General features: G+C 49.4%; 1 protein-coding gene across 1 annotated transcript in view; it reads left to right on the top strand.

Moving 5' to 3' along the window:
* Positions 1–16,942, top strand: part of LOC311315571 (neural cell adhesion molecule L1.1-like) — a gene marked incomplete at both ends in the record, with an annotated part of 48,701 nt that extends 31,759 nt beyond the window's left edge. Inside the window, 10 exon segments of the mRNA XM_084446239.1 lie at positions 3,279–3,391; positions 4,111–4,270; positions 7,071–7,193; positions 9,279–9,455; positions 9,920–10,033; positions 10,730–10,882; positions 13,687–13,818; positions 14,386–14,456; positions 14,459–14,469; positions 16,684–16,942. Of these exon segments, the coding sequence (XP_084302365.1) occupies positions 3,279–3,391; positions 4,111–4,270; positions 7,071–7,193; positions 9,279–9,455; positions 9,920–10,033; positions 10,730–10,882; positions 13,687–13,818; positions 14,386–14,456; positions 14,459–14,469; positions 16,684–16,942 (1,313 nt within the window).
* Positions 16,943–17,179: the final 237 nt, after the last annotated feature.

Genomic DNA, 17,179 nt, shown 5'->3' with positions numbered 1-17,179 from the left:
TATCATGGTTATCAGTATTATCACTGTGTTAATATGTGCTGAAAAAGACACTGAAATCATTTCACAAAGTTTTATATTGAAAACCACAAATAAAATTAGCAGCACTTTTAGATGGTATGAACATTAAAATAATGTGTCTTGGAAATGTTGCTAACTGTTGATGCTGGACAGTATTTACAGTGAGTTTTTCAAAGCAATCATACAGTTTTAATGATAATTTTATTGTGATAAATTTAATCAAATCAAATTTTATCACAGTTTATCATTATACCGGTTATCGTTGCATCCCTACACACACTCACACACTATATACTCTCCTCTATCCCTACACACACTCACACACTATATACTCTCCTCTATCCCTCACACACTCACACACTATATACTCTCCTCTATCCCTACACACACTCACACACTATATACTCTCCTCTATCCCTACACACACTCACACACTATATACTCTCCTCTATCCCTACACACACTCACACACTATATACTCTCCTCTATCCCTACACACACTCACACACTATATACTCTCCTCTATCCCTACACACACTCACACACTATCCACTCTCCTCTATCCCTACACACACTCACACACTATATACTCTCCTCTATCCCTACACACACTCACACACTATATACTCTCCTCTATCCCTACACACACTCACACACTATCCACTCTCCTCTATCCCTACACACATTCACACACTATATACTCTCCTCTATCCCTCACACACTCACACACTATATACTCTCCTCTATCCCTACACACACTCACACACTATATACTCTCCTCTATCCCTACACACACTCACACACTATATACTCTCCTCTATCCCTACACACACTCACACACTATCCACTCTCCTCTATCCCTCACACACTCACACACTATATACTCTCCTCTATCCCTACACACACTCACACACTATATACTCTCCTCTATCCCTACACACACTCACACACTATATACTCTCCTCTATCCCTACACACACTCACACACTATCCACTCTCCTCTATCCCTACACACACTCACACACTATATACTCTCCTCTATCCCTACACACACTCACACACTATATACTCTCCTCTATCCCTACACACACTCACACACTATCCACTCTCCTCTATCCCTACACACACTCACACACTATATACTCTCCTCTATCCCTACACACACTCACACACTATCCACTCTCCTCTATCCCTACACACACTCACACACTATATACTCTCCTCTATCCCTACACACACTCACACACTATATACTCTCCTCTATCCCTACACACACTCACACACTATATACTCTCCTCTATCCCTACACACACTCACACACTATCCACTCTCCTCTATCCTTACACACACTCACACACTATATACTCTCCTCTATCCCTACACACACTCACACACTATATACTCTCCTCTATCCCTACACACACTCACACACTATATACTCTCCTCTATCCCTACACACACTCACACACTATATACTCTCCTCTATCCCTACACACACTCACACACTATATACTCTCCTCTATCCCTACACACACTCACACACTATATACTCTCCTCTATCCCTACACACACTCACACACTATCCACTCTCCTCTATCCCTACACACTCACACACTATATACTCTCCTCTATCCCTACACACACTCACACACTATATACTCTCCTCTATCCCTACACACACTCACACACTATATACTCTCCTCTATCCCTACACACACTCACACACTATATACTCTCCTCTATCCCTACACACACTCACACACTATATACTCTCCTCTATCCCTACACACACTCACACACTATATACTCTCCTCTATCCCTACACACACTCACACACTATATACTCTCCTCTATCCCTACACACACTCACACACTATATACTCTCCTCTATCCCTACACACTCACACACTATATACTCTCCTCTATCCCTACACACACTCACACACTATATACTCTCCTCTATCCCTACACACACTCACACACTATATACTCTCCTCTATCCCTACACACACTCACACACTATATACTCTCCTCTATCCCTACACACACTCACACACTATATACTCTCCTCTATCCCTACACACACTCACACACTATATACTCTCCTCTATCCCTACACACACTCACACACTATATACTCTCCTCTATCCCTACACACACTCACACACTATATACTCTCCTCTATCCCTACACACACTCACACACTATCCACTCTCCTCTATCCCTACACACACTCACACACTATATACTCTCCTCTATCCCTACACACACTCACACACTATATACTCTCCTCTATCCCTACACACACTCACACACTATCCACTCTCCTCTATCCCTACACACACTCACACACTATCCACTCTCCTCTATCCCTACACACACTCACACACTATCCACTCTCCTCTATCCCTACACACACTCACACACTATATACTCTCCTCTATCCCTACACACACTCACACACTATATACTCTCCTCTATCCCTACACACACTCACACACTATATACTCTCCTCTATCCCTACACACACTCACACACTATATACTCTCCTCTATCCCTACACACACTCACACACTATCCACTCTCCTCTATCCCTACACACACTCACACACTATATACTCTCCTCTATCCCTACACACACTCACACACTATATACTCTCCTCTATCCCTACACACACTCACACACTATCCACTCTCCTCTATCCCTACACACACTCACACACTATCCACTCTCCTCTATCCCTACACACACTCACACACTATCCACTCTCCTCTATCCCTACACACACTCACACACTATATACTCTCCTCTATCCCTACACACACTCACACACTATATACTCTCCTCTATCCCTACACACACTCACACACTATATACTCTCCTCTATCCCTACACACACTCACACACTATATACTCTCCTCTATCCCTACACACACTCACACACTATATACTCTCCTCTATCCCTACACACTCACACACTATATACTCTCCTCTATCCCTACACACTCACACACTATATACTCTCCTCTATCCCTACACACACTCACACACTATCCACTCTCCTCTATCCCTACACACACTCACACACTATATACTCTCCTCTATCCCTACACACACTCACACACTATCCACTCTCCTCTCGCCTTCACCCCTTTCATTGGTCCTCTCTACTCCCCCTCTCTCCCTGCCCTCCTCCTTTCCCTCTCTCTCTCTCTCTCTCCACCTCTCTTCCCCACCCCTCCTCTTTTCTCCCCCCCAGACCCCCTGGACGCCCCCTCCGGGGCGCAGGTTCTGGTAATGAACAGCACCGTCAAGGTGAAGTGGGAGCCAATGAAGAAGGAGCAGGTTCGGGGACAGCTGCTAGGCTACAGGGTGAGAACAACCAATCAGAACTACCGATACATGACAAACTACCAATCAGAGCTAGCATTGCATGTTAAACAACCAACAAGAACAACAGTTAAAGAATGATAGTTCAGAACAACCAATCAGAACTTTTGTTAAATGATGATGATTTAGAACCAATCAGTTGGGATCAAGCAAAGATTATATCACAGCGCCTGTCTGCACCCATCAAACACTTTTAGTTGATTTAGGCAATTAACACAATCATATTACATATATATAACATATCATATATATAACATATTATATATATAACATATCATATTATCTCTCTCCTCCTCTTCTTCTTCCTACCCTCTCTCTTCTCCTCCCTCACTCTCTCCTCTCTCCTCCATCTCTCCTTTCTTCCTTCCCTCTCATCTCTTCTCCTCCCTCACTCTCTTCTCTCTCATCCATCTCTCCTTTCTTCCTTCCCTCTCTTCTTTTCTCCCTCTCTCTCTTCTCTCTCCTCCATCCCTCCTTTCTTCCTTCCCTCTCTTCTCTTCTCCTTCCTCTCTCTATCCTCCATCTCTCCTTTCTTCCTTCCCTCTCTCTCTTCTCTTCTCTTCTCCTCCCTCTCTCTCTCCTCTCTCCTCCAGATCTACGTGAGCTGGCTAGGCCCCCGGGGAGGCCGTCAGAGGAGAGCCCTGGAGAAGAAGGAGCAGGAAAGGGAGAGACAGAGGGAGGGAGGAGGAGAGGAGCGAGGGATAGAGGAGAAGAGGATGGTGGAGGTCCGTGGTGCCAAGCTAGAGGAGGAGGTTTCGGGACTAAGACTCTATTCGCACTACGAGCTGTCAATCACAGTTTTCAACAGCAAAGGGGAGGGGCCTCACTCCCCGACACACCACTTCAGCACTCCAGAAGGAGGTCAGTACGGACATGTGTGCAGTGTGTGTGTGTGTGTGTGTGTGTGTGTGTGTGTGTGTGTGTGTGTGTGTGTGTGTGTGTGTTTGCCCCGTGGTGAACGCGGAAGCTTTTTATTAAAGGCGTAATATGCTGGTTGAATGTGACGCTTGCCACATGTTTTTAGGCAACATCAAAAAAAACAATATGCATCTTTTTTATTATTCAGTCATTCAAATATATTTTGTAACTTATTTTTCTACATCTAAATGTCTCACTACAAACGTTCACCCAAACTGTCTGGGCTGGTAATGAGAACTGTCACGTGCCCCCACTTGACAAAAACCCCGTTTGTTACCATATCAAGTATCGTAGGTAATGATACTGACTTATCCAATATTATATTTTGCTAGCTAGCTAGCACAACTACAGTACAACATCCTTATGAAAGCAAACTAGCTAGCTAAAGTAATTGACAATATCACCTTATGAAAACAAACTGGCTAGCTAGCTAATTAACTAGTTAAATGAATATGAATAGATTTCTTTACGGAGTGTGGATAGGGGAGTGGTTGTCCTTGTGTTGCTCGCTAGAAGAGAACATTCTAAGCCGGTTGATATATTTAACACGTCTGCTTCTCCACAATAAAGAATGGGTATATTTAAAAATGTATCATGTTTCTCCAATGCGTTCTTGTGCAAATAGCATAACATTATACAAATCTAGAAAGTGTGATAAACATCCATGTTACTCAACTCGGACGGTTAGGGTTAGGGTTAGGGTTTTAACCTGTTATCATCTCAACCAATTGCCCTGAGGTAGCAGAGCGTAGTAGTCAGGAGGGGGTGTAGGGTTTGACCATGGCCTGGAGGTAGCAGGGAGCTGTTCTTTTCATTGCCCTGTAGGTTAGCGCCAGAGTTTTAAACTGGATGTGAGCTGCTACAGGGAGCCAGTGTAGAGAACAGAGAAGGGAAGTTGTGTGGGAGAACTTGGGGTGGTTGAACACCAGGCGAGCAGCAGCTTTCTGGACAAGTTCCAGAGGTTTAATGTCTGACGCCGGGGCCCCAGCAAGGAGGGAGTTGCAGTAGTCCAGGCGGGAGATGACCAGGGCCTGGATGATCACCAGCATCATCAGTGAGGAAGAGGTGAATTCTCCTGATGTTGTAGAGCAGGAATCTGCACGAGCGTCTGTCCAAATCAGCGTTACCACTGTGTCCTCAATGGTAATGGCCAGGTCTCGGTGTGGGCAGCCCCTCCCTGAGTGGAACAATAGCTCAGTCTTGTCCAGGTTGAGCTTGAGGTGGTGTGTCAGAAGGGGGAAATGAGAGGACTAGTTGGGTATCATCAGCATAGCAGTGAGAGGAGAAGCGATGCAAGCGAATGACAGAACCTAGAGATGTAGTGTAGAGGGAAAAAAGGAGAGGACCCAGGACAGGCCTGTAGTCAGACTATGTGGTTCCAGCATCGACCCTCTTCATGTCACCTGGTAGGAGCGGCCCGTCAGGTAGGATGCAAACAGGGAAGGTGCAGAGCCAGTGAGGCCTTTCTCCTCGAGGGTGGAGAGGAGGATCTGGTGGTCTACTGTATCAAATGCTTCCGACAGGTCTAGGAGTATCAGGACAGAAGAGAGAGAGTTAGCTCTCGCGGCATGGAGTGACTCCGTCACTGCAAGGAGGGTGGTCTCTGTTGAGTGGCTAACCTTGAACCCAGACCGGCGGGGGTCCAGGAGGTTGTTCTGGATATGAAGATAGTTGGTTAGATAGCCTGTTCAAGTGTTTTGGATAGAACGGATAGAAAGGAAACCAGTCTGTAGTTTTTGACGTCAGAGGGGTCGAGAGATGGTTTCTTCAGGAGGGGGGTGACTCTGGCAGTCTTGAAAGCGGAGGGAAAGCATCCTGATACGAGAGAGATATTGATGAGGTGGGTTAGAAAGGGAAGGAGTTCGGGGGCAACAGACTGAAGGAGAGAGGAGGGGACTGGGTCTAGGGAGCACATGGTGGGGCGGCTAGATGTTACAAGGTTGAGGACCTTGTTGGGGGAGAAAAGTGGGGTAGGAAGCAAAGGTTAGAATGTTAGAGAGGAAGAAAGCAGCTTTAGCAGCAGACAGGGAGGAGGAGAACGATTTTCAATCTTGGAAAGAAGAGATTGTGTAGTCTATTTCGTTTGGAAATTAAGAAGGTCCTCTGGGAGTCTGCCTTTCCTCCATTTACGCTCAGCTATTCTCAGGCTCCGTCTATCAGTACGCACTGAGTCCAACAGCCATGGGGCAGGTGGAGTTGGGCGAGCAGGCCTGGAGGTGAGGGGACAGAGATTGTCCAGAGAAGAGGAAAGATAAGAGAGGAGAAGAACAGTGGCAGTATCAGAGGGAAGGAGAGAGAAGGATTCAGGGGCGGGGAGGGCGGAGGTGACGGCAGAGGAAAGGTCAGTAGGGGAGAGCGAGCGGAGATGGCTACGGGTGGTAACCATGTGGGTAGGAGGAGGAGTTACAGGGGAAGAGGGGATGGAGAGGGAGTAGGACATGAAATAGTGGTCAGAGAGATGGAGGGGAGTGACAGAGAGGTTAGGGGTGGAACAGTGTCTAGTGAAGATGAGGTCCAGCTGGTTGCCGGCTTTGTGAGTAGGAGGAGAAGAAGAGAGGTGAAGATCGAAGGAGGAGAGGAAAGAGAAAAGAGGTTCCAATGTCTCACTCTGGATGTTGAAGTCGCCGAGAAGGATGAGTGCGGAACCATCAATGTGTGCGTGTGTGTGTGTGTGTGTGTGTGTGTGTGTGTGTGTGTGTGTGTGTGTGTGTGTGTGTGTGTGTGTGTGTGTGTGTGTGTGCAGCTCCAGGCCCTCCTGCATCTCTATGGTTTGAGAGCCCGTCGGACTCTGAGCTGACCCTCCACTGGCGCCCTCCCAGCCAGCCCAACGGCCTTTTGACCGGATACTTGCTGGAGTACCATCCCAGTAGGTCTCTCCTCTCTCTCTGTACCATCCCAGTAGGTCTCTCCTCTCTCTCTCTACCATCCCAGTAGGTCTCTCCTCTCTCTCTACCATCCCAGTAGGTCTCTCCTCTCTCTCTGTACCACCCCAGTAGGTCTCTCCTCTCTCTCTGTACCATCCCAGTAGGTCTCTCCTCTCTCTCTGTACCACCCCAGTAGGTCTCTCCTCTCTCTCTGTACCACCCCAGTAGGTCTCTCCTCCCTCTCTACCATCCCAGTAGGTCTCTCCTCTCTCTCTGTACCACCCCAGTAGGTCTCTACTCTCTCTGTACCATCCCAGTAGGTCTCTCCTCCCTCTGTACCATCCCAGTAGGTCTCTCCTCTCTCTCTGTACCATCCCAGTAGGTCTCTCCTCTCTCTGTACCATCCCAGTAGGTTTCTCCTCTCTCTCTGTACCATCCCAGTAGGTCTCTCCTCTCTCTCTACCATCCCAGTAGGTCTCTCCTCTCTCTCTGTACCACCCCAGTAGGTCTCTCCTCTCTCTCCGTACCACCCCAGTAGGTCTCTCCTCTCTCTGTACCACCCCAGTAGGTCTCTCCTCTCTCTCTGTACCATCCCAGTAGGTCTCTCTTCTCTCTCTGTACCACCCCAGTAGGTCTCTCCTCTCTCTGTACCATCCCAGTAGGTCTCTCCTCTCTCTCTGTACCATCCCAGTAGGTCTCTCCTCTCTCTGTACCATCCCAGTAGGTCTCTCCTCTCTCTCTGTACCATCCCAGTAGGTCTCTCCTCTCTCTCTACCATCCCAGTAGGTCTCTCCTCTCTCTCTGTACCATCCCAGTAGGTCTCTCCTCTCTCTCTACCATCCCAGTAGGTCTCTCCTCTCTCTCTACCATCCCAGTAGGTCTCTCCTCTCTCTCTGTACCACCCCAGTAGGTCTCTCCTCTCTCTCTGTACCATCCCAGTAGGTCTCTCCTCCCTCTCTCTCTACCATCCCAGTAGGTCTCTCCTCTCTCTCTGTACCATCCCAGTAGGTCTCTCCTCTCTCTGTACCATCCCAGTAGGTCTCTCCTCTCTCTCTGTACCATCCCAGTAGGTCTCTCCTCCCTCTGTACCATCCCAGTAGGTCTCTCCTCCCTCTGTACCATCCCAGTAGGTCTCTCCTCTCTCTCTGTACCATCCCAGTAGGTCTCTCCTCTCTCTGTACCATCCCAGTAGGTCTCTCCTCTCTCTCTGTACCATCCCAGTAGGTCTCTCCTCCCTCTGTACCATCCCAGTAGGTCTCTCCTCCCTCTGTACCATCCCAGTAGGTCTCTCCTCTCTCTCTGTACCATCCCAGTAGGTCTCTCCTCTCTCTCTCTACCATCCCAGTAGGTCTCTCCTCTCTCTCTCTACCATCCCAGTAGGTCTCTCCTCTCTCTCTCTACCACCCCAGTAGGTCTCTCCTCTCTCTCTCTACCATCCCAGTAGGTCTCTCCTCTCTCTCTCTACCACCCCAGTAGGTCTCTCCTCTCTCTCTCTACCATCCCAGTAGGTCTCTCCTCTCTCTCTCTACCACCCCAGTAGGTCTCTCCTCTCTCTCTCTACCATCCCAGTAGGTCTCTCCTCTCTCTCTCTACCATCCCAGTAGGTCTCTCCTCTCTCTCTCTACCATCCCAGTAGGTCTCTCCTCTCTCTCTCTCTCTACCACCCCAGTAGGTCTCTCCTCTCTCTCTACCATCCCAGTAGGTCTCTCCTCTCTCTCTGTACCACCCCAGTAGGTCTCTCCTCTCTCTCTCTACCACCCCAGTAGGTCTCTCCTCTCTCTCTCTACCATCCCAGTAGGTCTCTCCTCTCTCCTCCATCTCTGTAGATCACTCACTGGCCATCCCTTCCTTCTCCCTCTCTTACCTCTCTACCCTCTTCTCTCTCCCTCTCTCCTCTCCCTCTCTCATATATTCTCTCTCTTCCCCTCCATCTCTGCTCCCACACTCCCCTCTCACTCCCCTGTAGATCCCCCCTCCCCTCCTCTCCCCCGTTCCCTCTTTCTAACAACATAGTGACACCTGGTAAACCTGTTGTGTGTGTGTGTGTGTGTGTGTGTGTGTGTGTGTGTGTGTGTGTGTGTGCACAGTAGAAGAGAGTCAGGACAGCCCCCTGAGGGTGGAGAAGATTGAGGACCCCACAGTGACATACTTCCTGGTGGACGGTCTGGACCCACACAGTCGCTACCTGTTCTCTCTGTTTGCAAGCACCTCCGCCGGGAGAGGACTGCCCATCATGGAGGAGGGTGCCACCCTACTGGATGGAGGTGGAATTACAACATTACTCCAACACTTAGACACATACTGTACAATGAGATAGTACAGTAGCATCCTGGCTTGATATACAAAGACAGAGATGGGCTTAGTGTTGACCTTTGTTTCATGACTGCCAATTAAAAACATTTAAAGTTCTAAAACTGCAGTTTTCAAGATGTCAGATCTAATAGAAATACTTCACAAAGAAGTGGACTAAAAGTGTACTACGTGAACCCAGCTTTTAGAAGTCATCTATGTTGCTGCCAGTCAGCTTTTAAGATACTCAGGGGGAGCTTTACAATCTAAAAATAAAAAAAATAAAAAACTTCACTGTACCATTACTGAATTTTCTGTCTCTCTCCCTCTTCATCCCTCTATATCCCTCCCTCCACCCCGCTCTCTCTCCCTCTCCATCCATCTATATCCCTCCCTCCACCCCGCTCTCTCTCCCTCTTTCTCTCTCTCTGCACTGCAGTCCCTCCCTCCAACATCAGCATGGTGGCGGGGGAGACATCAGTTAACTTGAGCTGGGTACCAGGAGACAGATACAGGAACCATGGCTTCCACATCCGCTACCTCCGCAAGAGTGGTGAGGAGGGAGGATGGGGGGGGGGGTCGGGGTGGTGGGTGTGTTGAGGTGGTGGGTGTGTTGGGGGGATGTTGGGGTAGTTGGTGTGTTGGGGGAATGTTGGTGTAGTTGGTGTGTTGGATGTGTTGGGGGAGGGTGGGGAGGTGTGTTCTGGGTGTGTTGGGGGGGATGTAAGGGTGGTGGGTGTATTGGGGGGGAGGTCGGGGTGGTGGGTGTGTTGGGGGGTCGGGGTGGTGGGTGTGTTGGGGGGGAGGTCGGGGTGGTGGGTGTGTTGGGGGGGAGGTCGGGGTGGTGGGTGTGTTGGGGGGTCGGGGTGGTGGGTGTGTTGGGGGGGAGGTCGGGGTGGTGGGTGTGTTGGGGGGGGGTCGGGGTGGTGGGTGTGTTGGGGGGGAGGTCGGGGTGGTGGGTGTGTTGGGGGAGGTCGGGGTGGTGGGTGTGTTGGGGGGAGGTCGGGGTGTTGGGGGGGAGGTCGGGATGGTGGGTGTGTTGGGGGGGGGGGTCGGGGTGGTGGGTGTGTTGGGGGGGGGGGTCGGGGTGGTGGGTGTGTTGGGGGGGGGGTCGGGGTGGTGGGTGTGTTGGGGGGGGGGGGGGGGGTCGGGGTGGTGGGGGAAGCTGGTGGGAAGAGGGTAGCTGGTGATTTTTCCTGAGCTTGGTGTTTTTCCTGCTAATGTCTCTGTTGTGTTCTGATTGGTGCAGCTGGGGGTGAGTGGCAGGAGTCAGAGCAGGTGAACTCAACGCAAGCGTTCTATTCGCTGACGGGCCTTCAGCCTGGAACTCAATACCACCTCAGAATCATCTACGGGAACATCACCCACTGGTGGCAAGACGAGATCCAGACCAAAGGACCAGGTAGCATCTGTTTATCCCTCTTTCTCTCTTTCCCTCTCTCTCAGACACACTCCCTGGACGGATTGACGATTAGAGATTCTCTCAATGGACCTTTCCGACCTGTCAATCATGTGGAGAATAATAACCAATTAGTTTGCCTGATTTCTTAAGACCGCGGCCCTTGCGATAATGTTGTTGTGGTGTCCCACAAGCAAAGCTTGTCTCGAGTGTTGTGTTCATAGTTTAGCCATTAGTTTAAAGAAAATGGTTCTTAGATGCTCTTGTGGATTGTGCAATGCTGACCAGAGATATCCAGAGAGACTACAGGGAGATATCCAGAGAGACTACAGGGAGTTCGTCTGATCAATTTTCCAAAGCCTACAAAACAGTTGGAAAAATGTTTAAAGCACAACGAACAATTATGCTTGAGTTTGAGCTTTTCCACTTGCCACCTTGTGCTTCTCATTATTATCTTTGGGGGAGTTGCTTGTGCACTGGAGGGATTCTTTATTGGGAATTAGCCGTTGGATTGTATTCAGACATAACGTAGGCTGGTACTGCCAAGAATCACAGCCGACTGATGCACCCTCCCTTCCCTCGACGGAGGGTTATCAGCCGGGCTGGAGTTCCGTCTCTCATCGCTGACCAGCTGCCAACTTGGGCTAATGCTAGTTAGCTAGCTACATCGTAAATTTGTCAAACTGAATAATTACCACACATATAATAAAAAAAATTCTGATAGCTAGTTCAATCATGATGTAACTGAGACGTCGCAGTTGCAAAGAATTGTGGGAGCGAAGGGAGCAAAAGTGACCATCGCTTGTTCACTTTGAAAATTATCGTTATGAAGGGCCCTTCGAAGGGAGTACTTCTGCACCCTTCGGATTGGAGCGCCGTTCAATATGGCGGAGGTGGGCGTGGCCCCGATTATATTCCCTTCGAAGGGTAGAGCCCTAGCATGTGGAATACAGCCCTTGTCTATCTGATGGGATTCAACTTCTCAGGGGACCCTGCTAACCCTAACCCTGCTAATCCTAACCCTGCTAATCCTAACCCTGCTAACCCTGCTAACCCTGCTAATCCTAACCCTGCTAACCCTAACCCTGCTAACCCCTAACCCTGCTAATCCTAACCCTGCTAACCCTAACCCTGCTAACCCTAACCCTGCTAACCCTGCTAACCCTAACCCTGCTAACCCTAACCCTGCTAACCCTGCTAATCCTAACCCTGCTAATCCTAACCCTGCTAACCCTGCTAACCCTAACCCTGCTAACCCTAACCCTGCTAATCCTAACCCTGCTAACCCTAACCCTGCTAACCCTAACCCTGCTAACCCTAACCCTAACCCTGCTAATCCTAACCCTGCTAACCCTAACCCTGCTAACCCTAACCCTGCTAATCCTAACCCTGCTAATCCTAACCCTGCTAACCCTAACCCTGCTAACCCTGCTAACCCTAACCCTGCTAATCCTAACCCTGCTAACCCTAACCCTGCTAACCCTGCTAACCCTAACCCTGCTAACCCTAACCCTGCTAATCCTAACCCTGCTAACCCTAACCCTGCTAATCCTAACCCTGCTAACCCTAACCCTGCTAAACCTAACCCTGCTAATCCTAACCCTGCTAATCCTAACCCTGCTAACCCTAACCCTGCTAACCCTAACCCTGCTAACCCTGCTAACCCTGCTAACCCTAACCCTGCTAACCCTAACCCTGCTAACCCTAACCCTGCTAACCCTAACCCTGCTGATCCTAACCCTGCTAACCCTGCTAACCCTAACCCTGCTAACCCTAACCCTGCTAACCCTAACCCTGCTAATCCTAACCCTGCTAACCCTAACCCTGCTAACCCTGCTAACCCTAACCCTGCTAACCCTAACCCTGCTAACCCTAACCCTGCTAACCCTAATCCTAACCCTGCTAATCCTAACCCTGCTAACCCTAACCCTGCTAACCCTAACCCTGCTAATCCTAACCCTGCTAACCCTAACCCTGCTAACCCTAACCCTGCTAACCCTAACCCTGCTAATCCTAACCCTGCTAACCCTAACCCTGCTAACCCTAACCCTGCTAATCCTAACCCTGCTAATCCTAACCCTGCTAACCCCTAACCTCAAGCTCGAGCAGGCTGCTTGCAGTACAGAAAAGGGGTGACTCATTGTCTGATTGGCTAGAATTGATCTGTCAATCTTGATGCTTTGACTGGCTATTGGTCAGCAACAGGGGTTGTGTGTACTGAATACTGACTATAGTCAATCGCAGCAATATTCTGGTTTACATGACCAGTTTACATGGGTTATACTCCCCTTTTCAATTGCATGGGTGTGGTTACTGAGTCTGTAGGTTAGTAAGGAGCTGCTTCTGCTTTAAATCTCTGAGAGAGATATTCAGCCAATTCATTATCTTTTTAGGGCCCGATAGCAAGTTTATTTTGTGTTTTGTGTTCTGGTTTCATCATCCCGATGTTCCAAATAAGATTTGCTGCTTTGAGTTTGCCTGAGTTGCACACACACTCTCTCTCTCTCTCTCTCACACACACACACACACACACTCTCTCTCTCTCTCTCTCTCTCTCACACACACACACACTCTCTCTCTCTCTCTCTCTCTCTCTCTCTCTCTCTCTCTCACACACACACACACTTACTCTGGACAGATTGAAATATTAAAAATTCTCTCTCTGGATAAAAGCATGAGAGGTTTTCTGGTAAACACTTGTTGTAATGGAATAGCACTAGTCGTACTGTACTCACACTCACTTTCCCTCTCTCTCTCTCCCTCTCTCTTTCCGTTTCTCTCCCTCTCTCTCCCCCCCTCTGTCTCAGTGCTGTGGGAGGTAGCGGGAGGTTTTGCGACCCAGGGCTGGTTCATCGGTCTCATCAGTGCCATTGTGCTGCTCATGCTGCTGCTGCTCATCCTCTGCTTCATCAAACGCAGCAAAGGAGGCAAATATGCAGGTAACACACACACACACACACACAACACACACAGACACACACACACACACACACACACACACACATACAAAACACAGACACGCACATACACATAAAACAGACACACACACAAATCTCACACAGACACACACATACCATACAAAACACAGACACACACACGCACAGATACATACACACAAAACACACACAGACACACCTGCAGACAGACACACACACACACATACATACAAACATAGACACGCACACATGTACACACACAGGTGTAACAGTTTTGCTTCCACCACTTGTCACCACACTGGGTTCCATTCCGGGTCCTCTAACATGTGCGTGTGTGTGTGTATGTGTGTGTGTGTGTGTGTGTGTGTGTGTGTGTGTGTGTGTGTGTGTGTGTGTGTATGTATGTGTGTGTGTATGTGTGTGTGTGTGTGTGTATGTGTGTGTGTGTGTGTGTGTGTGTGTGTATGTGTGTGTGTGTGTGTGTGTGTGTGTGTGTGTGTGTGTATGTGTGTGTGTGTGTGTGTGTGTGTGTGTGTGTGTGTGTGTGTGTGACGTTTCTCTCTCACATAGTGAAAGACAAGGAGGAGGGGCAGGTGGACTCAGAAGCGCGGCTGAAAGATGAGACTTTTGGGGAGTACAGGTGAGTTTGTGTGTGTGTGTGTGTGTGTGTGTGTGTGTGTGTGTGTGTGTGTGTGTGTGTGTGTGTGTTTGTATGTGTGTGTGAATGTGTGTGTGTGTGTGTGTGTGAAACTGTGACTCTCCCTCTTCTAACCCTCATCCCTCTCTTCTCCTTCCTCTTCTAACCCTCATCCCTCTCTTCTCCTTCCTCTCTAACCCTCATCCCTCTCTTATCCTTCCTCTCTAACCCTCATCCCTCTCTTCTCCTTCCTCTCTAACCCTCATCCCTCTCTTCTCCTTCCTCTCTAACCCTCATCCCTCTCTTATCCTTCCTCTCTAACCCTCATCCCTCTCTTATCCTTCCTCTTCTAACCCTCATCCCTCTCTTCTCCTTCCTCTCTAACCCTCATCCCTCTCTTATCCTTCCTCTCTAACCCTCATCCCTCTCTTCTCCTTCCTCTCTAACCCTCATCCCTCTCTTCTCCTTCCTCTCTAACCCTCATCCCTCTCTTATCCTTCCTCTCTAACCCTCATCCCTCTCTTATCCTTCCTTTCTAACCCTCATCCCTCTCTTATCCTTCCTCTTCTAACCCTCATCCTTCTCTTATCCTTCCTCTCTAACCCTCATCCCTCTCTTATCCTTCCTCTCTAACCCTCATCCCTCTCTTCTCCTTCCTCTCTAACCCTCATCCCTCTCTTATCCTTCCTCTCTAACCCTCATCCCTCTCTTATCCTTCCTCTCTAACCCTCATCCCACTCTTCTCCCTCCTTTCTAACCCTCATCCCTCTCTTATCCTTCCTCTCTAACCCTCATCCCTCTCTTCTCCTTCCTCTCTAACCCTCATCCCTCTCTTATCCTTCCTCTCTAACCCTCATCCCTCTCTTATCCTTCCTCTCTAACCCTCATCCCACTCTTCTCCCTCCTCTCTAACCCTCATCCCTCTCTTATCCTTCCTCTCTAACCCTCATCCCACTCTTCTCCCTCCTTTCTAACCCTCATCCCTCTCTTATCCTTCCTCTCTAACCCTCATCCCTCTCTTATCCTTCCTCTCTAACCCTCATCCCTCTCTTATCCTTCCTCTCTAACCCTCATCCCACTCTTCTCCCTCCTTTCTAACCCTCATCCCTCTCTTATCCTTCCTCTCTAACCCTCATCCCTCTCTTCTCCTTCCTCTCTAACCCTCATCCCTCTCTTCTCCATCCTCTCTAACCCTCATCCCTCTCTTCTCCCTCCTTTCTAACCCTCATCCCTCTCTTATCCTTCCTCTCTAACCCTCATCCCTCTCTTCTCCTTCCTCTCTAACCCTCATCCCTCTCATCTCCCTCCTTTCTAACCCTCATCCCTCTCTTATCCTTCCTCTCTAACCCTCATCCCTCTCTTATCCTTCCTCTCTAACCCTCATCCCTCTCTTCTCCTTCCTCTCTAACCCTCATCCCTCTCATCTCCCTCCTTTCTAACCCTCATCCCTCTCTTATCCTTCCTCTCTAACCCTCATCCCTCTCTTCTCCTTCCTCTCTAACCCTCATCCCTCTCATCTCCCTCCTTTCTAACCCTCATCCCTCTCTTATCCTTCCTCTCTAACCCTCATCCCACTCTTCTCCCTCCTTTCTAACCCTCATCCCTCTCTTATCCTTCCTCTCTAACCCTCATCCCTCTCTTATCCTTCCTCTCTAACCCTCATCCCACTCTTCTCCCTCCTTTCTAACCCTCATCCCTCTCTTATCCTTCCTCTCTAACCCTCATCCCTCTCTTATCCTTCCTCTCTAACCCTCATCCCTCTCTTCTCCTTCCTCTCTTACCCTCATCCCTCTCTTCTCCCTCCTTTCTAACCCTCATCCCTCTCTTATCCTTCCTCTCTAACCCTCATCCCTCTCTTCTCCTTCCTCTCTAACCCTCATCCCTCTCATCTCCCTCCTTTCTAACCCTCATCCCTCTCTTATCCTTCCTCTCTAACCCTCATCCCTCTCTTATCCTTCCTCTCTAACCCTCATCCCTCTCTTCTCCTTCCTCTCTAACCCTCATCCCTCTCTTATCCTTCCTCTCTAACCCTCATCCCTCTCTTATCCTTCCTCTCTAACCCTCATCCCTCTCTGGAATGCTTGGCCTGCTGCAGATCCCTAGAAAGGTGAGTGATTCAGCCATCTCTCTCTCTCTGATTGTCTCTCTGTCTTGGTATCCTTTTCTCTGCTTGTATGTCTCCCCCTCTGTCTGTAGCTGTTGTGTTGACTAACCCAGTCTGTGTCCCTCAGTGATGGGGATGAGAAGCGCTCGGTGAGTCAGCCCTCTCTGTGTGTGGAGAGCAAGCTGGGCAGCGAGGACTCGCTGGCGGAGTACGGTGACAGCGTGGACATCCAGTTCAACGAGGACGGCTCCTTCATCGGCCAGTACAGCGGCCGGGGGCCCGTTCCCCACGACAACGAGAGCTCCAGCCCCGCCTCCCCCGTCAACCCGGCCCCTCCCCCTCCTCTCGCGCCCTCCCTCTCAGCCATCCTGAACCCGCCCAGTTAGACACACACACTCACACACACACACACACACACACACACACAGACACACTGGGACCCTGGGGACAGCGTTACAACACACACACACACACACACACACACACACACATTGGGAACACTAGGACAGCAATACCAAACACACACACAAACCCACACACACAATAGGACTGACAAAAACACACACACACACCATCAGACTGCCTGCATTAAGACACGAAGGGACTGACCAGTCTTCATCTGA

This window comes from Borostomias antarcticus (assembly GCF_949987555.1).
Source record: "Borostomias antarcticus genome assembly, chromosome: 11".
NCBI lineage: Eukaryota > Metazoa > Chordata > Actinopteri > Stomiiformes > Stomiidae > Borostomias > Borostomias antarcticus.
The sequence above is the reverse complement of the archived record's forward strand: the minus strand, read 5'-3'. Positions and strand labels throughout refer to the sequence as shown.